The 23,444-nt window shown below is 37.8% G+C and overlaps 1 protein-coding gene and 1 long non-coding RNA gene across 3 annotated transcripts; one reads left to right on the top strand and one right to left on the bottom strand.

Moving 5' to 3' along the window:
• Positions 1-5,705: 5,705 nt before the first annotated feature.
• Positions 5,706-21,917, bottom strand: ca5a (carbonic anhydrase Va). 2 transcript variants are annotated; one of them, XM_026946604.3, is made up of 7 exons: positions 21,351-21,917; positions 16,377-16,574; positions 15,801-15,919; positions 11,639-11,734; positions 10,249-10,311; positions 9,174-9,332; positions 5,706-7,622 (listed from the first exon to the last, which is right to left on the bottom strand). In XM_026946604.3, the coding sequence occupies exons 1-7, from the start codon at positions 21,496-21,498 to the stop codon at positions 7,467-7,469; spliced, it is 939 nt and encodes a 312-aa protein (XP_026802405.1). In that variant the 5' UTR covers positions 21,499-21,917; the 3' UTR covers positions 5,706-7,466. The 2 variants fall into 2 exon arrangements, with proteins under 2 accessions (XP_026802405.1, XP_053091352.1); XM_053235377.1 differs by lacking the exon at positions 21,351-21,917 and adding an exon at positions 16,693-17,300.
• On the top strand, positions 19,541-21,497 carry LOC128318592 (uncharacterized). The gene is made up of 4 exons (XR_008302001.1): positions 19,541-20,638; positions 20,729-20,908; positions 21,019-21,086; positions 21,361-21,497. It is a non-coding gene; the product is annotated as an uncharacterized LOC128318592 (long non-coding RNA).
• Positions 21,918-23,444: the final 1,527 nt, after the last annotated feature.

Raw genomic sequence — 23,444 nt, 5'->3', positions numbered from 1 at the left:
TATTTACATTTCTACATCGCCAGTAGCGTATTTGTAGCTGTTCTTTGAGTTTGGCGTCCTCCTATTGGTGGATTTTAGACGAGCTTCATAGCAGCGTTTATACTCTGAGATTTTAAATTAAAAAATCCTCAGACTGCCAGAACTTTGTTTACGGCCAGCTTTGGTTGCAGTGGCATTAAACTGGCTGCTGATGACATTTTGTCGCATTATGTGTTCCAACTCACGACCAAAAAATTGCACAACGTGATTTTTTTTTGTCTGTGACAGAAACTTGCTGACTCTCAGACTGGAGAGAATCTCAGTCTGTTGCTGACCAAACACTGACCTGCTGAATACGAAAGAGGCGAATTACAGTTATGACCGAAAAACCCACTGACTCTAAACACTAAAAAACTCCCTGGGTCAAACACTTAACTGCTAAACATGAGGACTGAATCTTGGTCCTGACTAAAGGACTCACTCACACACTCACCTATTGAATGTAAGAGGAGCGAATCTTGGTCACGACTAAACGACTCTCTAACTCAATAGGCACAACTGATATTCGTCTGTTTTTTTAAACTAATATAAACCTGTGTAAAATCTATTTTGAATATTCATATATCAAGGCTATTTGCTGATGCTCGAGTCAGTTCTGGTCAGGTGTGAAGTCTGTCAGCAGAAATTGGAAGGAAAGGAATGATTCAGTGTATGGCAGTGACTGAGAATGATTTGTTCAGATTGTTTGTGAGTAAAACATATCTAGTGTACGCTGTGGCTGATGGGGTGTGGGCCAATGCTTTTTATTTGGACCAATGCTTATTATTATTATTATTATTATTATTATTATTACATTTGAATTTAATTTATCCAATTGAAAGGCCATGGAGTATACCATAATTTAAGGCACTTTTAGCAGGATGGTGTACAAATAAATAAAAAAATGCAAAGTTTGCTGGTATAAAAAGTTTTTTTTTTCCAAGTTCCTCCATTTCTTCACATTTGTTTCAACTGATCACTTTTCATTCTTTTTATGTCTAATTCAACAAAGGATATATATATATTATAATATATACTATCATTCATGAGTGTAAACCCATTTTCCTTTAACTCTCAATCTTAATCATCTGAAATTTTATTTTAAAAAAAGCACTGTTCTGATCTTGGACAGGCTTAACGATAGAGGTGAAGTGTTTCATTCAGGCAGGATCACTATTTTCTACACAGGCACAGTTAATAAAAAAATCAACATGTTATTTAATGCTGTTTAATTCACAGCTGTCTGGACTCAGCTGGAAACACATGACAAGGAAACAGGGCTCGAGTTGTTTAGATTTTATTTCATCCTTTACATCAAAGAATCTTTACTACACAGCATTTTTTTGGACCGCATGAATGAGCGTTTGTAGCGTAGACGTCTGGGGTGTGTATATTTGTAGAGAAAACTCTCACAGAGAGACCCAGTGCAGCTGGATTGTGCCCGGTCAGCACCTGCTACAACAGAGCATGCTGGGAAAAGGTCCTTCACATGCCCCGGGAAACCTCCAGAATAAACGCCCACTTTAGATTCCCGTGGAACGCGAGAGCAGAGAAGACGCCCGACAGCAAAAACACACAAAGTTTCAACATGTACAGTCCGGTTAAACACTACAAAACTTTACACACTAGGCTACATAAAGATAAGAATAAAACACATTGTGCGTGATTATTTTCAAACAGGCAGAACTGACAAAAAACAGAAAATGACCAGTGGATATGTAATTAAATAGGGATGCACGCTGATGTCCAAGAGTGACCTTTTCTTCTTTCTGAAATGTTTCCAACAATGTCGGGTCAAATGTAGTCGAGATCTTTATTGCTTATGCTTAAGAAAGTTCTTCGGAGTGACATTTTTACAGATTTTCTGTTGATCCTAACGCTTCAGATCTAACTCCAGGAGATTTAACATGTTCAGCTGTTACTATCAAAAATGTTCACAGGCGTAATGTGATTGGAGGCAACAACCAGCTCAAATGATCAGAACCAGTCCATGAGGATTATACATGAAACATTAAACATGAAACGTTTTTGAATTTAAAGGCATACTTTTGAACCAAGCTCAAATTGGACGACTACAGGATGAATTAAAAATTAAAGATTTGTCACTGTTTCGTGGAATTGATAAACTCTAAGCTTAAAATGAGTATATTAAGAAGAGTTGTATAAAAAAGGTCTGAAACATCAATTTTCATGGGGCACTTTAAGACAAATGCTGTCCAGTGCATCACATGCGTCAGTGAGCATCTCACACATTACACTACATTTATAAAAAAATGTAAAGTTGGAATAGGAATTGATTGGAAAATATCCCGAGATTTAGGCGTGTATCTGTTCAGTGCATCCCTACTGATGGACAAAACAGCACAAACAGCAGTTGGGCCAATGTGGCGTTCATTGCAAACTGTAACATCTCGTGATATAAAGAAAAAAATAAAAATTTAACCCAAATGTTTGTGCATGTCTGATACTGCTCAATGCAGTCGAAAGAATTTTAAACACTTCAGGCTGTTCCACATCAAACAGATCAGTTTAAAAAAACAAAAAAACAAAACCCACAAAAGGAAGAATAGGAAAAGGAAACCCTAGGTTGCCAGATTGTATCATCTTTTTATACACTGATTATTAGCGATTATAAACCAAGAAAACTGTAGTGTAAGGCAATCACAAAAAAAAAAAAAAAAAAAAGCAGATTGTTTCAACCTGGCAACCGCTCAAACTTCCAAAGAACAACATCAGGTTAAACTTGAAATAAAAAAAGAAAACAATCACGTGAAGCAGGACACACTCTTTCTGTTGCTAGAGGACAGGTGGTTTTTCAGTTGTCCCAGCTTTCTAATCTGGGTTAGTGAGGCTGAACTGAGTATTGGGTCCCCACACACACACACACACACACACGCGCGCGCACACACATACGACCAGCTGGCCTTTTCAGGCTGGAGGCCACACACAGAGGAAGGGTTTGTACAGAAATGCTTTTATTCAGCCACAAAGCAGGATGGCGTCCAGACCGAAACAAAGACGACTCGGAGCGGGAGAGCTGATGCAGGATCAGAGCCTTCACCCATGACTAGAGCAAGACTGGTCATGAACAAACTGATCAGAGATCAGGGATTTACTCTGAGCGTGACTTCTTTGTCACTGTGGTGTAGCCCACTTTCCCTCACAAACACAGCAGAGTTACCACAATTCTCACACTGATTTCCTCATATAAATAAAACACGGCAGGTTTTTTTTTTTAACAGCTGAGGTGTATCACATTTACGGGATTTAAGTCTTTTGTGACCTTCCTCTTCCTAATACCTGCTCCTGTAGATCCAGATTCCAAGTGCAGTTTAGAAATACTTGGACTGTGTTTGGTTGGAGAGGTGGAGCATGTCAATCACCAAGCTGTGCGTTTACACCAGAGGAACCTCATAGAACTTACTTAATCTCTCCTGTTACTGGAGGTGAGCTTACTGTAAGTGGTACACCATTAGTACTTTTACGTGATCTTACAAAACAATACATTACTTCATATCAGTTAATAAAGTTAACAAATGCTGTCTGAAAAGTTTACACCTGAGAGAAGCGGCCCAGACACTGGATCTGCTACAAGTCGAAAAATTTAGAAATCATCAAGCACTTCTTCTACTTCTTTTTTAAATTTATTTATTTATTTATTTAAGTTGGAGGGCGTATGAGTAAAGCAAATGTGGAGGACAACGTGCCAGTGAAAAAAACATCTTGTTAGTGAGTGAATATGAGGAGGACGTCACTTCTGCGTACAGTCAAGAAGCACAAGCAGCTTAAATTCTCTTGATTTTCTGCTTCCAAAGCTACAGAGAAGACAGAAAACCTGCTCATTACCAAAGTTACACCAATCTGCATTACACAGAATAATAAGTCTAATCTAGAACACAAGCTAGGCTAGTTAGTTAGCGCTGTTACGTTGCTTGAGCTGCTTTTTTTCATATTAGCACAAAAAACACCCTGTCAACACTTTTTCTGTAAAAAGGAAAGTTACTAGTGTGACAGCAGCCATAGTCAACGAAAGATATACATGACTGGTTAAATAGTTTTTGAATACTATGTTAACATTTTAGTTAAATGTTTAGTTAAAAGGGCTCATATTAAACCCTCATGTAAGTATAAATACTGGAAACAATCCAGATCTAACTGGAAAAAGAGCAGCAAGTTCATCAATCTTAAAGACACACAGATTTAGGTCTTTATGCAGAATAATTCATATTTAACCTAATTTAATTTCCATACTGTAAGCGTTTATGTCATGTCTGTTGCATTAATAGTGTTTAAACAGTAATAAATCAGTAACTTGCAGATCTTAAAGCTTACACACTGTCAGTTGAAAGATTTTAACACTGTTTGGTAATTTCCTGCTAAACCTGGTCAATAACTGTAAATATGCAAGACTTAAAGAACAGTCTCGGCTAAAATACAGTTTATATCTAATCTACCTAATGTACGCTAAACCTACGGACTGAAATCACATGATAGTAGTGATAAAGTCAACTTTGTTCGGATCTGTCACTAAACTCCAGTGTGTGTGTGTGTGTGTGAGAGAGGATGTGGAGTGGGTAGGGCACCTATAGTTCTGGCACATTTGGTGATTTTCATGCTGCAAGACCTCTGATTTAAGTCGTCAGTTCGTGTGTAAAAGCAGAAGATCACTGCTGGAATCTGAATAGACAGGATCTGCATTGCTCTCCTGGAGCTCCAGTGCCCTCTAGTGGCCCTTATAAGTATAATAATTAAAAAAAAAAAAACAAAAAAAAAAAAACCCAAATACAGCACTACTCTCACTGATCTGTCTTCAATTATCAAAAGGAATGAAGGACAGATTTTTGGCAGTTGGGCAACGAAACCGTGTGGGAGCGTAACGCTAAAGGCACTGTGGTTTTCCAAACTCTGCTGCATACGGAATAAAGTCTGAACCAGTAACTGTGCGCATCGCTTCAACGTTCAAGTGTTAAAACTACATCATGTAACTATAACGTACAGATAAAGCGTATAAACTATAGATATACAGCATATATTATTTGTATAACACATGCAGGGAGCAGAAAAAGTACCGAAAACACCATAAAACATGAGTAAATCAGTAACAAAGAGACAGGCTGGAATGCGGTTACCGTATTTTCTGGATAATAATGTCACTCTAGATTATAAATTCTATCTGAAATTGGCAGAATGGGCCACACAATGTCATTTCTTTGCTGTTTCTGTGACATCTGTAGCTCAATGTTAGGAACCCCGATGTTGCTTAATGCCATACAAATGTCTACTACAGAAAGTAAAAAAAAAAAAGATTATTGTAAAAAATATGTTAAGCACAAATATACAACCTTTGTCCAAGTTTGTTTTTTTCTGTCTTGTTATATGTTAAGATTAAAATTAGGATTTCATCTAAATTCAGCTACAGAGAAATTTAACTAATAATAACAAAGAACAAAAATTATGTATTCTAATAATAAATGAACACCAGAAGTCACAAATTCGCTTTATATTGTTAGATATTTATATATATATTTCTGGACTATATATGAAGTATAAGATGTACTGTCTTTTTGGGAGAAAAGCAACATCTGTATTGTCCCAATACTTACAGAGAGCTACAGTGCAGTTTTGTAAGAGAGTTATGTAATTAGAAATCATTAAAAAAAAAAAAATCAGGCAAGCACTACAGCATGTCTTGTATACGGTATTTTAGTGTTTACGGTAGTTCGTTTACATCCTGCATGTGAATCCACTATATTATAAACTCAGCTATTTCCTCACACACATGTATAAAGTGATCATCTTTATAACAGATATCATCTAAATGAGCTAATTGGTCAGAGATGAAATAATCTCGCTTGTTAACAGTAAATCATTAAAGGAAGTGTGCAGTTTAAGGTTTAAACTGAGTTTTCCCGGGCAGTAAACATCAAGTGCAGGGTCAGTTATTAAAACTGTATGAGAAATGAAGAACACATGAGAAGGTCAGCGTATCATTTCTCTTCTGTACGAAGAGGAACTTTAAGCAGGGACGGCTACAGAGACTGGAAATAAACCTTCATCAACACTGAAGAGGCATTAGGAGATAAACTGGTCTCAGAAAAATGAGTTTTTCCTCTTGCAGTGTTGGCAGTAACATCGGGAACGCCATGTCACTGCAGAAGAATGCAGAAAATCAAGGAAATTACCTGGTGTCTTATGAAACATTCTGAATTAATTGAAAGGATTAAAGAGTCATTATTTAGTTTCTAGATTTCTAGTTTTAAGTTAAATTCACACATGCATAACATTTTTCCAGTCTCTGTAAGTGACCCAACTGAAAATCTGTAATATTTCTGTAGAGCTACAGTAAGGCACGCCTTCTGCGGTTTGCCGAAATAAAACCACCAAAAAATCCTGAACAAACCTGGAACATACACTGCCAGTCGAACAGTCTCAAATGACCTCATTGCAATTACTCTAAAATTAAAAATCTACCCCCCTAAGCACATATGAGTGGCTGAGATGGCTAATTAATAAATAAAAAAAATAGAAGAGCAAATTAATAATTAAGAAGCTTCTCTATTTTTCTTACCGACCAAACACACAAGTGCCCCGCCTTCTTGTTTTCTACTGGTTTGTGAATCCGCAGATCAAAATACAGTGACTTGTTTTTTTTTTCTGCTGGGTGAATTTTATTTGCGATCAGTTTTTCTTTCAAGAAAGAAAATCTTAGCGCAACAGCGAGGGGCCAAAAATGCTAGCGCTGAACCGTAAATGATGGCACCTCTGTAGTTAACACTAGCACTGTACCGTATATAAGTCTTTTACCTACAGTTTAACAGCTTAATCCCCCAAGTGCGCCTGCCATTAAAATAAAATCCTCATTTAGAGTCACAATAAGATCTGGGAGCGAGAGTGTAACAAGTTCTTTACCTTTGCTTAATTAACTACTATTCTGTATCATGTAATAGTGATTAAGAAAAGATTAGAAACTTCAGGGCTCAAAACTGTTTGACTGGCAGTGTATAGCCAAGTTGTACATTTCCTACACCGCAATCATACATCAGCTACTACATGCATATACGTTCAGGAAAAAAAAAATCCCCTCCAAAAGTAAAAAGAAAACTAAAAGTTAAATCCCTTTGAACAGAAGCTGCAGGAACTGTATGAAGTGGCACGAAGTGTTTGAGGAGAGTCGAGTACAACATCCTGTCTTTTACTAACCATTTAAATGAAATTAAATGTATCTGAACATCCTGTGCGCCTGATTTATTCTGAGTGAAGTTCAGTTATTCAATGAACCTGTATTTCTTTGTGATGAAATGCAGTATTTGTTAGAGGACTCAGACTTTTGGACCTGACTCGGGTTCCTGGTCGTAAACTGGGCTGAAATGTTGAGATGTTGTGACACGTATCACCGTTTATAAGACTGAGATGACACCATCAGTACTTCACAAGGTCAGGATGAGGGTTTAGGGGTCAGCTGGAGGAACGTTCTGGAGGAACGGGGTGAAGGACGAGCGAACCGTTCGGCCCTTTAGAGGCTGCTGGACCCGGAAGTTGTTCACCATGCTCTTCTGCGCCTCTTCCTCTGCCGAGGTGAACAGCAGACTCCTAAACACAGCCAACTGAGAGAGAGAGAGAGAGAGAGAGAGAGAAAGAGAGGAAGAGAGAGAGGGAATATGACGCAAAGAGAGCTTTATATGTGATGTGTTTCTTTAAAAATAGATACAAATTTGCAGAAATGCCTAAAGACTAGTAATGAGAAAATTGTTAGAAGAAAGTTAAAAAACATTCCTGGTGAGTGAAACAGAAAAATCCTTAAAGTTTGCCTAGTTTTATATACAGAATAAAACACTCCATGTCATGCTGTTATAGTAAAAATAATCGACAGTGGTGTGATGAAGGAGTTACCGATATGCCATTTTTGCTTTGTGGAACTGTTCTGCTGTGGTGAAAAGGTCACTTTGTTACCATGGAATACTCCGAGATACTAATAATAATAAACATATATACACGTCAAACTTTAAATAATTTTAATGAGGTCATGATTCATCTCGTAGCTGTTTGGTTTGTAGCTTTAAACTCGTTATTGAAAAATTTTCTGAAAAGTCTGTGGAGAAGAAAATGAGCAGGAACTTTCCTTCTGGAACCAAAACTGCTGAAAAAGCTGTTGATTGTTATTGAAAGAAAGCAGGATGTCCCACTTTAACTTGGCATTAGGGGGAGGTTGGGCAGATAATTTTACTTTTTATATACTCTTTCCTGTACCTTCCTATAAAAAAAAGTGATTTATGATCTATAGATTTAAATGTCTTGGCAATATCATAACCCGTTATGGTTTTATCAGAAAAAGAGAGAAAGACAGAAAATGAGAGCGAGGGTGTGTCACTGATTAAAAAGAAAATTTGGATAGGTCAGATGGGAAAGTCCTGCATGGGGAAAAAAACAGACATAAACAAAAACTAAATATATGAGCTTGCAGCTTCTGACCAGTGAAAGAAGCACGAAAACTGCTTTTAAAATAAAACTGGACCTCAGAAGTCAAGAGGCGATTTACACACACAGGACAATTACAGAACCAGCCATTTAATTACCGGTCATTACACAAAACATTTAATTAAACTGAACCCTGTCATTTCTGAACAGAAATGAAACATTTTAATTATATAATATTGATATTTAGAGCTCACCCTGGACTAAGCCTACACTTTTCACTGCAAAAAAGTCATCTTAGCAAATGAAAATATCTTGAAGATATATAAATTACTATATTATAAGATTACAATATACCAAATATAAGATCATTAAACTTATCTCTGGACATTATTCTTCATTTCATGCTTGTAGTTTTCTTATTCTATTGGCAGATAATTTTGCTTCTTTTTAGAAATAAATGCTTAAAATGAGTAAATTTCAAGCTTGAAATGAGTACAAATGGCTTGAAAAAGATTTAATAATCTTTTTATAATAATCTATTTGGTTTATTGTAATCTTATAACAGGAAATACCAGATGTATTTGACTCTATTCAAGGTATTTCTACTTGATAAGATGTCATTTTTTGCAGTGTTGCAAGACAGAGCTGAAAGCTAGTTTTAAAAAAAAAAAAATACTAAAACTTTTTAAAGTTCACTTCCTGTAGAAGCTCTGAACGTTCGTCCGTGTCTCTGGTCGTACCTGATCGTGGCTCACTTCAATGGGCTGCTTCATGATGATCCAGGTGACGGCCTCGGTCAGAGGGGGCGTGGTCAGAGATCCGGCGTATGTCCAATACTCATTAATGCTCTCAGGCAGGAGGCAGGATGGGTCAAATTTAGTGAACTCCACTACACTGTCCTGTGTAGTGAGAGAACGTGAGAGTGAGAGTGAGCAAGAGAGAGAGAGGCAGAAAGAAAGACAGAGCGAAAGAGAGATACACAGAAAGGGAGATAACAACGAGAAACAAACAGAGGAATAGAAAGACGAGAGAGAGAAAACAAGAGTGAGAAGGAGGGAGATAGAGAAAGGGAGAGAAACAGAGAGAGACAGAGGAAGAAAGGCAAGAAGGAATACGAAAACAGACAATATGTACGTATGTAGTACATTTATAGTTTTATACATGTAAGTGAGAATATATCCAGATGTACAGTCGTGTGCAGGCTATAACACTGTTCATTGTGTAATCTGTGCATGTAAGAACAGGAGAGCTGAACAGACGATCTAAAGACAAACAGGTTATACATTCTAATAGCTGCCGGGAGGAAGGACCTGAGAATGCACTTCCTTCTGCACCGAGGCAGAAGATGCCTGCTGGTAATTAGACTCTGCAGAGGAATGATTTCAGCATGGACTGTGTGAGCGGGTTCAGTCCTGACGGCTGAGACTTTGGTCAGCATTCTCTTCTCCACCACCATCTCCACTGAGTCCAGTCTGAGCCCCAGGACTGAGCCCGCCTTCCTGATGATCTTGTTGAGTCTGTTGGTGCCTTTTCCATTTAAATTGCCAATACTCAACATAGCTGACTCATAAAAAGTACGTAGAACCAAAGGACTTTAGCCTCCTCTGAAAACAGAGTTGACTCCGCCCCTTTCTGAAGGGTCTGATCCATGAGAATAACACAAGCAATAGAAACGATAATGCATTTAAAATAAGTATTTCATTTTTACAGAATCCTTTATGGAACAAAACAGTTCACACAGTTCACACAGATGCAGAGCTTCTGATTAAACCTCCACCTCCATAAAACAGCAGGTTTTAAAACGGCGGTACACACCTTGTGTCTGACGGCAGGTAGAGCGTCCACCAGCTTCTGCAGACCCTCGTGTGTCTTCCCAACCTAAACAAAGGACAAAAAGCAACCATTATTATTCAGACATAAAGGAAAACCGTATATGGTGAATAACATTGTGAGCACAATTGTAGTAGCAGTAATAATAATAATAATAATGATAATAATAATATTAGTAATAATTAAAGCTGCAAGCAGGATTTTCAGGGGGCCAAGCACCCAGACTCGGTGAGCCACACATTCACAGATGCGCTACAATTGCTGCATAAGCAATCACAGGAAAGCAGAGCCATAAAGGGATTCAAGAGTGATTTGTAGTTTCACGCAGTTGCCAGTCCGTTATGGGAGAAAGGTTTTGAATATCAGAGTTCCTTTGATGAATTTTGTTCAGACAGGTCTCAAGATGATGTGAGCCAAATGTGGTGAAGATTGGACAAAATTTGGAGGAGGAGTAGCAAAAATGGCAATTAGATGTAAAGATTTTTAGCATGTTATAGAAACTTTTGACCAGTAGGTGGCAAAAATTTGTTGCATTGTCCTGAAGATGCGTAACAAATTTTGTGTCAGTGCGCAATGTTGCTGCTCAGATACAGTCGCACTTCCTGTTCATTGGCCCATTACGGGCAAACTGTCTGGAGTAATCAAAATTATTTTGAAAACTTTTGTGAGGCTTACTCTGAAGATGATGTGTGCCAAATTTGGTGATGACTGGAAAATATTTGTAGAAGAAGTAGCGAAAACTGTTTTTGACAAAACAAAATCCAGAGGGAAATTGATGTCATAGCACGCTGGCTTTTAAAATTTGGACACATGGTTCAAAAGTTATAACCATAAACATACTTCCATATTAGGCCCAAATTTGACCTGATGGTGGCGCTAGGCATTTGGAGCACTTGGCCCAAATTTGGTCAGAACGTTCCTTAGACCCTCCCCAATCAGTGAGCCAAATTTCACAACTTTTTACCACACAGTTCTATGGGCTGCCATAGACACCCTAGCCAGAAGAAGACGAAGAAGCGGAAAAAGAATAATAAGAAAAGGTATTATAATAGTAATAATTATAATAATAATAATAATAATAATAATGATATGTAAACTAATATTTTACTTGTTATAGTATTAGTCTGGGTTTTCCCTGACAGGTCGTATGATATGAGATTTGAGAATTCAGTGGTGTAAAGCAATATGTTTCATGTTAACTAGGTATAGTACCCATAATTGGGTTAAACCATGATGCAGATCTACAGACAGAGATCATTTTCTGTTCCTGCTTCTGACTCATCATGATTAAGACCAAAGTACATTTTGGTGTCAAAATACATCTATAAAAAAAGAAATGGGTGCTGTCTGGCTGTTAAGATATCAGATGCAGTACCTTCAAGAAGACGCCAATAACAGCCAATCCATTCTCCTCCACGACGGCCTCCTCAAACAAAGCGTATTTATCTGCATTCCAGTGGACCAAGTGGAGCTGCAGGAGAGCAGGACAAGTTATATTTTACACACACACACACACCCCGGCATGGCATCTTTCTCTTTTATACACATATGTACAGACAGATGTAAAGTGGAAGTGGGCAAAAGAAGGAATAAGAAGTGCAGAATTTGCAGAACCTATCTTTATTCAATTCCTGAACCAGACGACTTGTGGAACTTTCTAGCAAGCTTTCTGTCTTCTATCTAATGTGACTGAGTAGCAAGCTAACTGTGAGAGTCAAATGGAAATGCGACAATGTAGAATGTAAACGATTTTTTTTCTAGAAGAATCCGGACACTCATTAAGCACTGGTACACTTGCATTGAACAAAGTGGAGATTATGTAAAAGAATGATCGAATTTTCTGACACCTATTTGGAATAAACAATGAAAACTAAAAACTAAAGTTAAGAAGAAGTTAAGAAAACTAAAAACAAAATTAAGGTTTTCTCACCCTTTGACTCCTCAAATCAAGAAACTTGTCATTAATAGTTGTCAACAATATCCATCTGATAGTATTTTATCAGCTTTACTTGCAGTGCTGCTCAGAATCAAACTATAATTCCTGAATTATTTTCAGACAGGATTTCTTTTCACAATGATGGAGATCGGACATTTAAGAATGTATCGTGTTACTGAACATGGGGTTTGTCCAGCGAGCGGGGTGACAGGCTCTCTGTCTGCGTATTGCAGATACTATAAATAAGAAATGCGCGCACACCATGGTTAACTTGTTTTCCAGGCAAAAACTGAGAAAGAAGTCTAGGTCTTCCATTGCTCAGGGCTAGTTTCAAGTCTTTTCGTGCAGATCTGGCAACCCTGCCCGTGATCTGTCTTTACATGTTCCACATGAGAGGCAAAATCTCACGCAAATTTTTTCCCCCAGTCTCGATGCACACAGCTAGCCTGAAACTTTGCGGCAAGCGTTAGATAAAGATAAACAAAAACAAGCAGTCTGTCTACTATTCATATGTGTGTTTTTATTTTTTTAGAACGCATGTATTTGTATTCAGTTACATCCCTAATAGAAACATACCTCTTGGCCTAGCGCGCAAACACACGCGCGCGCGCGCGCGCGCACGCCAGCTTTGATTCAACTGACGTGCAGTCTGTATCAGTATAAAGTGGCAGCTATAAATTTTTGTCTAAACTATAAACAAGCCAACTAAGGACATAAAACATGTCTTGATTGATTCACTACCTCTGGGGTAAAGGGGAAGATTGTGTCTTTTTTTCATTTTTAGCTGTTCAAACTGCTCCTGTAACACCACTCCTCAGTCTCGACACAATATCCGAACAAAGAAGCCATTCAACCACACTGGACTCTATTCATCCGGGGAAATAAAAGACTGAGAGCGGAGTGAAAGAGAACACCAGAGAGAATAAGGGCAAAAAGAGAGACACTGGAAACACTCACTCTCAGCTTATAGTGGTATGAAGCAAACACACACACACACACACACACACACACAATGTATATGGACCAGCATACACTCCTGGGCAAACAGAACTGTGTACTGGTCGGCGCTGCACTGGGACATACTATGCCCATTGTCTGTCCCAGTAGTCATTGTACTGTCTTGTGCTGTCTTGTGCTGTCTTGTGCTGTCTTGTGCTGTCTTGTGCTGTCTGCACTTGTTTGCACTTGTTTGCACTTGTGCAATTTATTGTATAATTTATGTAGTCCCTTGTAGTTCTGTGTTGTTCTGTGTTTCTTATGTAGCACCTTGGTTCTAGAGAAACGTTGTTTCGTTTCACTATGTACTTGTATATGGCTGAAATGACAATAAACTCCACTTGATTTGACTTGAAAAGGCAAATATGAAGCTTTTAATGGTCTTAACAACAAATGATTGGTCAGAACATCAGCAGGAATGAACCAGATGCAGTCCTGAGAGCTCCTGTGCCTCCATTCACTCGTTTCCTTTTGCTGTTTGGGGAAAAGCTAGAAACAGGGAAATTCACTTCTATAGTCTTCTTGTATGCAAAGGTAAAATCATGATAATGATTAAAATGTTTGATGTAAAATTCAAACTAACTTGTCTGGGTGTACAAAATTTTCCAAAAATATCTTTTGGGATGGTTTTTTTCTTAAAAGATTATGATTATATGGTTATCTGCAGCATCTGATGCATCCCATCAAGGACCACGAGGCTTAAACATATACAGAAATCAAAGGGAAAAGCTCTCGCATGCTAATCTCCTTTATCTATCTGTTTCATTCTTGCTCATTTCCTGACCAATGATTTGTTATTAATATTTTCCCATTTTGGGCCAGTTTTTTTTTTTTTTTTTTTTGCCCAGGAGTGCATGTTTATATGAAATTCTTAGTAATGCATAAAAATAGGTCTTTAATCATACACCTGAGATACAGCAGGCATGCACTGATAATCGATTCTACGATATATTGTGATATTTAACATGCAAAGTTTTGAAATTTTCTACAACAGCAGCTCTGACAGTAGTGCAGCTGCAAATCAGAGGTTTACATTAATGCACTTGTTCTAACGGATTATAGTTTCTGTAACTACAACAGATCATTCACAAGGACTTGTCAGGAAGTGTCAGCGCTTTGTAACCCTCAGTGGTAAAGCTGTAACTTGAAGCTTTCTGACAACTTCAGGACAGAGGAGGTTAACTTTGGAGTGTCTCAGTAACATGACAAGCTGCTTTTTTTTTTAACTGTCATATTAACATATGATAAAAAGCATGACATGATTTTTTTAATAAAAAAACAACTGCAAACTGGCAAACTGCTGTGGTGTAAGAGGAATAAACATGCCGAAGGGGATATTCCGTTATAGGAAAATAATCAACTTCAGGGGAGTAACAGTAACTCCACTTCATCACACCGCCCTATCGTTGATTATTTCCCTGTAACCGCATACCACAACGTACAGGCTTTGGAGAAACCGCATACACAGCCACAAATGTGACTTTCTAGACCTAACTGGAACAAACACACACACACACACACACACACACACACACATACAGACATACACACAGGGAGTGCTGAAAGCTTTAGAAGGCTCACAATCCCAATGGGGAGGTCAAAAAAGTGACACACATGAGGCCTGGTTGTGCACTGTGTGTGTGTGTGTGTGTGTGTGTGTGTGTGTGTGTGTGTGTGTGTGTGTGTGTGTGTGCACGAACTCATGCCCTTGTTGGAGGTTAAAGCATTTCACTAAGAACATTCCACTTCATAAATAGAGGACTTTCCTGTAAGCCTCTGCGTTCCGTCCTATACTCACATGGCAGTCTCACACGCGCACACACACACACACACACACACACACACACACACACACACACACAGGTCTTTTTGCCACTAATATTATCTCTGCGTGCATTAAAGTTTTATTGTTTAACTATGACTGTGCTCAGATGGAGAACTGTCATCACTGCAGTGTGTACAGGACTGTCAGAAACTAACACACACACACACACACACTGTCTGAAAAATAATTGCAAAGTTGATTATTTTCCTAATTAAAGTGTTTTATTCCCCTTATACCACAGCAATCTGCAAACTATTATGCTTTTTTTTTTTTTTTTAAAGACGTCATGTCATGTTGTTGAATGTACATTGAACTTTTGTTATAGCAGCTACAGTCACTCCCTCACCAACATCTCTTTTCTCTCTCTTGAAAAAAAAAACCCAACCAAAACAAAACAAAACAACCAAAAAAATGCAGCTTGTCATGTTACCCAGAAACTGTAAAAGTGTAAACTCTTCTGTCCTGATGATGTCGTAAAACTTAAAGTTACAGCTTTACCTCTGACTGCTGACACTGGAGACTCCTTCCATAAATGTTACATAAACATCTCCTTACAGGAAACTTCACTATATCAACACGTTTTTTTTAAATCTGTTTATGTGGCGTGTCCACCGTACATGTCCCTGTGAATGAGCTGTTACTATAGAAACCATAATGTATCAGAATGAGCGCATTAATATAAACCTGTGATTTGAAGCTGCACTACTGTCAGAGCTGCTGTTATTGAACATTAATCAACACCTGCTGACCAATCAGAATCCAGGATTCAGGAGCCATTACCTCAGCGGGGTAGAGTTGGCGGTCCACAGTGTGTTCAGAGCCCCAGGAGTTATTCTCTCCCCAGTGGAAATGAAACTGACACAACCTGAACTGATCCTCCAGAGGACCACCACGCAGTGCTGCATCACACACACACACACACACACACACACACACGCACACACACACAGCTTGTGAAGACCTTCCATTGACACAACGATTACTCCAGCAAATTAACACCATGATCACACTTTAATCCTAACCGTAACTGTAAAAACAGTACAGTTTATTAATATTAATAATTATTTATTAGTATTACCAATTTTAAAAGAAACACTATAAAAATGATCAGGAAATATTATAAAAAAATAATCCTCTCTTACAGGATGTGATTTTTTTTAACAACCAGCTGTTACTGTATTTATATTTTTTACTAAATCAGCTCTTGGTTACTGAATTTTCAGTTGTTGATGTTATTAGTGCCATTAAAATGATCGACTCATGCTACATTTGTTAAATTAATTAGACCAACAACTCCTTCAGGATTTTTAATTTTACTGTATTTTTATCAGAATACTCCATGCGCTCTTGTCTTACTGGACTTGTCTGTCGTGTCGTCATACTCGACGAGGAAGGAGTATCCGTTGTTCCAGATCTGCTGGCAGGTTCTGGGGTCGTACTGCGTAACGAGCGGTTTCAGGTTCGGGTCGAAGATGCTTTTACGCATGCTGATGTCGATGGGAGACTGGCGCTCTCCTCCGGGCACTTCCAGAGGCTCCTGCCACATCGGGTGCACTGAGGTGAGGAAAAAAAAAAACATGCAGACATCCAGTTGATCAAAAAACAAAACAAAACAACAACAACAAAAAAATACATTTGCTGGGAAAAAAAAAGACATAAAACAACCACCTACTTTTTTTAATATATTCCGCCGCCTCGCACGCTTTATGACACATCATTTTACAAATAAAACTTCACCGGATCGACAAAGCGAACAGGAAAGACGCCTTTTTTTTTTTAAACGTGCCACGAGTGAAATCAGAGAGGAAAGAAACTTCTCTTTTGAGAACGTGACTCATGAAGGATCCGTGAAATAAAGCTGGAGGAAGAGACACGTCATCTGAATGTGGTGAGGGGAAAGAAAAAAAAAAAAAAACCTGGCTTTGCAGCAGGAACTCAATCCGACGCAATATTGATTTCCAGTGAAGGAACTTTTCTTGGCAGCAGCGCTCCCTTGAGACCAAAAGCCTACAAGTTTAGGAAAAGTTTAAGAAAAGAGCATACGCTAGAACATAACCTCTCCACAGAGACTGTTCCTGAGATGTGACTCTCTGCGTTGTGCTTATATGGTCACATGTGACTGTAGTGTGTGTGCAAAAGGCGTTTCACTGAATTAAATTTAAGCCACAGGAATGCGAGGAGGAAGGTTTTTTCTTTTTTTTTTTTTAAACGAGGTCACTGGAAAAGCAGTTAACACTGTAATTCCTCCAAGCCACTTCAAGGGCCAGCAGGACAAAAATACAAAAATAACTACCTTTACAAAATACAGCCTGCTTTACAGTCAGCCACGGTCTTGAGTAAAAATAAAGCCTGCTCTGCAAATAGCGCACAAATAACTGGGATTGTTCCACTTCCACAAAACCTAATCCATCAGCCAAGACATAACTGAGGAGGAATAAGGAATAAAACACTCAGTCATGCTGTTACAGGAAAACAGCACATCTCAAAGTGTTTTATTCCTCTTATGCAACAGCAATTTGCCAACCATTACAATTAATAATTAATTAAAAAAGGACATGTCAGGGTTTTCACGTTATAGCGGATAGCTGTTACCAGTCTCTCTCTCTCTCTCTCTCTCTCTAACTTTTTTATTAATTCAATAAAAAACTGGAGACTGGAGACTCCTTTTAAAAATTAATCAACACCTGACCAACATCTGACCAATCAGAATCCAGAATTCAACAGCGCTGTGGTGTAAAAACGCTATAGCGTGTAAAGTAAGTCAATTCCTGCTAACTATAAACACGAACAAAGGTTTACTGCGCAGCTGAACGTAAAACGTAGCTGAACGCTGGAACGCTGGAACGCTTTGGGTGTCGGCCATCTTGGACACGATGACAACAGGCAACATTTTTTATATTCACAACACAGACACACAATAAGCAGAACTGTTCTATGTATTATGTAAATGATAATATACTTCCATTTTAAACAAAGATCATGGTTGTAATATTTAAAGGTGATTTTAGATGTGGAATAATCCCATAGCTTCACAGATGCCTTAGCGAAACGCTGATTCTCAATACTGCCACGCAAAGCATGCTACTAGTTTGTGTATTTCAAACTTCTCCTTGCATTTTTCCAGCCCGGAAACGAGCTCCGTTTCCCAACTGAACACCTTGACTGGCGCTTTCCCTTAACCCTCTGGAGTCTGTGGTATCTTTGAACATTCTGCAGTAGATTTTGATATTTGATAGTTGTGCACTATTATACTTCCTTAAATGTTTTTACCTCAAGTGTTTGCTATGATATTTTTGCAGCAAAACCTGAAAACCTCTCTTTTACTCTTAGATATTGTACTGATGCCACAGAGTACAAAACCCACCAAAAAGAATCTAATTTTTATTGAATAAATGAGGAAAACACCCTTAACAAAGTTTTTTTAAAGTTATTTTTTCCTTCAACACCATAACTACAATTAAAACAGAGCAGGTACAGGAGGTTTTTTTTCTTTTGGTCATTCCTTCGATTTCTATATTACAAAATGTCATCTGTAGAAAGCAATAAAAAAAGCAACCACTCAGCTGACATGCGAGTGGCGTGAGAATCATTACTGTCCAATCAGTATAGTTAGTATAGAGCTCAGTGTCAAATGCTTCAATGCTCCGAATCATTTTCACTTCAAATACGTTACTGTCGCAAAAGCTTCGTTCTGCCGTGTTACTAAATCTGTTTCGTCAAGAGGATGAGGTGACTAATACTAACCGCGAGTCTTCAAACGATAACTAACGATCTACTTCCTGACCAAGCACTTAAATTTGCACTTGCTAGTACAGAAAAAAAAAACACAAGACATCACCAGCAGGGTTTTACACTGACCTAGTGAACTAGCACGAGGATGAGTTTATTGTTCTGGATAATGTAAACATTTCTAAATCTGATTGGTCAAGGGACTGATCGGAGTAAATGCATCGATAGTTTATATCCAGCAGATCTGAGAGCTTTTTTCTGCTTGTTTTTATGAGTAACAGTTGCACAAGCAGTAAATAATTTTGTGTGATTTTCAAAATCTCTACTTCTGCTTGATATACGGACATAAACTAGACATCATGTGAAAGCTCAACTTCTGCTCCTTTGCTTGGTTTTCCACCAAAGTCTTGGAGTTTTTATGATCTCATAAGAATATGATGTGACGTGATTGGGCCCCGGGGACACATCCGTCGATTCTCTGCGGTTAAATAAAAACTCATGAAGCATTTGATGGTGAGGGGGCGGAGTCAGTTGAGAGGAACTCATCCACGTTTTCATCACAATTGCAATTCATCCCGCAACCAGCAGAGGGCTCCAATAATTACAAACTGCCCCTTTAACTTGATTATAGCCCTGTTTACAAGCGTTCTCCTGAAAAACTAATCCAAACCGAATAGGGCTTACCTATGCATTCTTACAAAATTTGATTGATTATGTCTTTACAATCAAGTCTATGAAGTTTCAGGCATGTATCTATTTACAGAAAAGATTTTAAGTGAGATAGACATTATAATATTTGTTAGCTGCATCGGACACCAAACATGTCTTAGCTAATTGAAGACATATGGGTGAACCGAAGTCCTCCTTTAACTCTTAACTTACACAGCTCTTCCTCCTCACTTCTAAAGCTCTTTAAATAAAGCCACTTGCCAAATAAATGAAACAAATATTGAATATAGATAAAAACGTTAAAACAGCAGAAAGCTGTTTTATTTGCTTTCACCTACTAACAACCTGGTATGAGAGGACGTTAAAAATAACAGCTTTCTATTTTATTTTTAGCAAGAATTTTTTATAATATGAGGTTTTGGAAAGTAAAAACAGTCTAAATAAACATTTTGTAGTTTTATATATAGTGTGTGTCATTTTCTCTTCCTGTCTCACATGCTATCTGTACAGTAGGCAACTGTTAGAGCACACGGTATCAATTTAGAGCTCATTACGACACCACATGCCAGATGGACGCTGATATGTTTCAGTCAGTATCTGTATTTATTTCAAGATAAGCTCAAAGAAATTTGCTTTGATCTTGAACACACTGTAATGCAGTGATCAGTGCTAATCTCTAATGTTGACCTAACAACAAATCTGCAATGTGCTGAAAATGCTGCAAGGTTTTCACTACAAGCTTATCTGCTTTAATCCTAAGACATTCAGACATACTGGGTGATGGATGGCATGTTAAAGAAATATAAAATAAAAGAATACCATTAATATGGTTCTATTCTGCTCTGTTCTATTCGTCTTCAGAAAAATTCCTTCTTTATGTAACACATTTTGATATGCAAATGAGTATAAAGATTCAACGAATACACAAATTAGTCTGTGATGTCTTGTGGGAACTTTTTGAACATGTAGCAGCTCCTTTTCCCAGAAAAGCACTCGTCACGCTGGCAAGATCACACAAACAGGAGGCACGACGTAAACAAGTTTGTTTTTTTGCAGGATATCGGCAAAGAAAAGCAAAAGGCCACATAATGACATCACTGTATTATCTTTTAGGGATTAGATATACGATACCTGCGACAGTATAACCGAACCCTGACTGACACCTTCCCAGAACCTCCAGTTTTAATAGCAGCTTGGTCTTTATGATGCTATTTACTTAGGTGAGTTCTCTGAGAAACTCTGGGTTTTTTTTTTCCATGAACAGATTGTATTTTTATTGAGATCACATGACACTTTAATTGCACACACAGATCCAACTCCATTCAACAAGTAATGTCACTTCTGATGGATACTGGAAACTAATTTCACGGGATTCACAGCAACAGGAAAGCAATCAAAACGTTTACATTTTGCAATTTGTAAACAGTTTTGCAAACTATACTGCCTTTTAACCTGACGCCACCGCCACCGTGCTTCACTGTGCTCTCCAGGTGATTAGGAGTGTTATGTTTTTTTCACTTTTACCTTTTTAATTTCCAAATAATTTGCCAAACTTTACAGACTTAACCCCTATTTCAGTATCGTTGGCTATTTTGTGCAGATTCAAGACATAAATTCGCAGTTAAGTCCATTTCAGTTCCAGGCTGTAACGCTACAAAATGTGGAAAGGTACAAGAATGGGTTGAATACTTACGCAAGACATTGTACATTTGATCAGGAGAGCAAAATGTGTTTACTGTAAGATTTATATTTGCAACAAAAGAATCAGAACATTGTGGAAATGTTAGATCTGTCCACTAAAGTGGAGCTTTATGCTTAGAACCAAAACAGATATAAAGATTGTTTTATTCAAATCATCTGCATATAATAATACATGCATAACAGTAATATGTCCACATTACTGAAAGAAGAAAGGCTGTTAATGGAACTTACTCTGGGACAGGACGACTCTGCTGGAGCAGGCGGACAGGTTACATGTGCGGACCGGAACCGAGCGCTGCGGAACCGGGAGCCGAACCTGCCGAACCTGCCGGACCAGGTGCCTCTGGAGGTGCCGAGCAAGCACTGTTAGGGCCACCATGGCTAAGAACACAGCTCACAGTTCACCTACAAGCTTCGCAATAAACGCTTAAAAGCTGAACTTAAACAACCTTAGACAATTTTTTAAAAGTTATTTAATTAATGACTTAATTTCGTCAATTTAAGCCCAGACACTAACGCAACACCTTTCCCCCAGGGCTACCAATATTATGCTAATGCTAGCATAACACTGCTCGCGAGGCTAACATCAGACGCGAGGTTACGTTTTGACCACCGATTGGTGGATTTTGAAAAGTGGGCGTGGTTGCAACTGCACGCATTGCGTCACCCAAAGTCTCGACGTTTCTACTTATTACTTTTCATAAGTTTATAAAGCTTATTAATTTTCTCACAGTTTATAAATATTTAGATATAAATACGGAACTTGTTCAATTCATCCGTTAAAAAATAAATTACGTTTAATCAATTCTTTTTTATTTTTGGAAATTGGAGCGCCGTTGTCCAATCAGCTTTCGCCTCTGAGGGGCGTTTCCATGGAGATCTTCATAAAACGTTAAAATTTTTATGTTAGTGTTTACCTTAGATTAATAAATATACACGTATACAAAATGTGCAAAAATATCTAATTTTGATACTGTGTTTTGTAAAACAATTTAAACTAAATAATTTCTGATTAATAGACTGAAATACGTACTATTAACACTTAGGAAAAGTAATATTTTTGGACACAATAAAGAAAAGTTATATACGTATTTACATATAAATTATATTATTATAATATATATTATATTGTGGGCTCTCTCTCTGTGCGTGTGTGTATATATATATATATGCACAGTTCTGTTCAAAAGTCTTAGGTACATGTAAAGAAATGCTGTAGAGCAAAGATGCTTCAAAAACAATGAAATTAAATGTTTCCTCATTTTTAAAAAATCCTATAAAGAGCAGTAAACAGTAATAAATGAAATAAAGTCAATATTTGGTGTGATGATCCTTCACTTTTTAAAAATAAAGCAGTATCTGAGGTGCAGTGTGTGCAGTTTTATAAGGAAATGAGCTGGAAGTGTTACTGAGCATCTTGCAGAAGCAGCCACAGTTCTTCTGGAGACTTTGACTGTCGACTCGCTTCTTATTTCTGCAGCGAAACCCAACAGCCTTCATTCTGTTTTTATCTGAAAAGTGTCTCTTATGGAATCTGCTGCTTTCTTTACTGACATACAAACATTTTTCAACATTTCATTTTGAGCTGGAAAACTAATGTTTGCAATCTAAAAATGTTTTTGTACTGAATCAATAATGTAGAAGTCAGAAAATAAAAATCTTTAACAGTTTGTACTAAAAAACATAGGGTGCCAAAGACTTTTGCACAGTACTGTGTGTATATATATATATATATATGGGACTAGCTGAAATCATGATGCCCAAAACAAAATGCAAATATAGTAGTTAAAAAAAAAAAAAAAGATAAAAATCCTTTTTTCAGTATATAATACATGCTGTACAAAGGCATAGGACTTAGACAAGGACAAAATCTACTTCCTGTAAACTATGGACCAAAAAGAATGACAACAAACATCATCTCTCTCATCATGCTCAGGCTTCATGCCAACTAGGTAACAGACATCATCTCACCAGGCACCTGGATGAACCCACTGAGTACTAACACACTGACTGGACTTTTAGACCGCTGATGTAAACATTATAACACGTGTTCAGAGAAACACGGTGTTTTCATCCAGCATTGAGACATCTCATGTGATCGAGATAATAACACTACACTGTGAGGCTGGTTACTAAACGGGTCAAGGTTCAGGTCTCAAGTCTCAAGCACAGAATGTACCATTCATTCTTTTTCAGTTTAAGAGTGGAGAAAATTTATTCAGATGCACTAAATTTTATTTCTTCAGCAGCTCTCTGGTTAAAACTCAACCATGTATGAACTTCTCCAGAGATGACATGACGTACATCTCGGTAAATGATCAACTC

The sequence above is a fragment of the Pangasianodon hypophthalmus genome, chromosome 7 (genome assembly GCF_027358585.1).
Source record: "Pangasianodon hypophthalmus isolate fPanHyp1 chromosome 7, fPanHyp1.pri, whole genome shotgun sequence".
NCBI lineage: Eukaryota > Metazoa > Chordata > Actinopteri > Siluriformes > Pangasiidae > Pangasianodon > Pangasianodon hypophthalmus.
The sequence above is the reverse complement of the archived record's forward strand: the minus strand, read 5'-3'. Positions and strand labels throughout refer to the sequence as shown.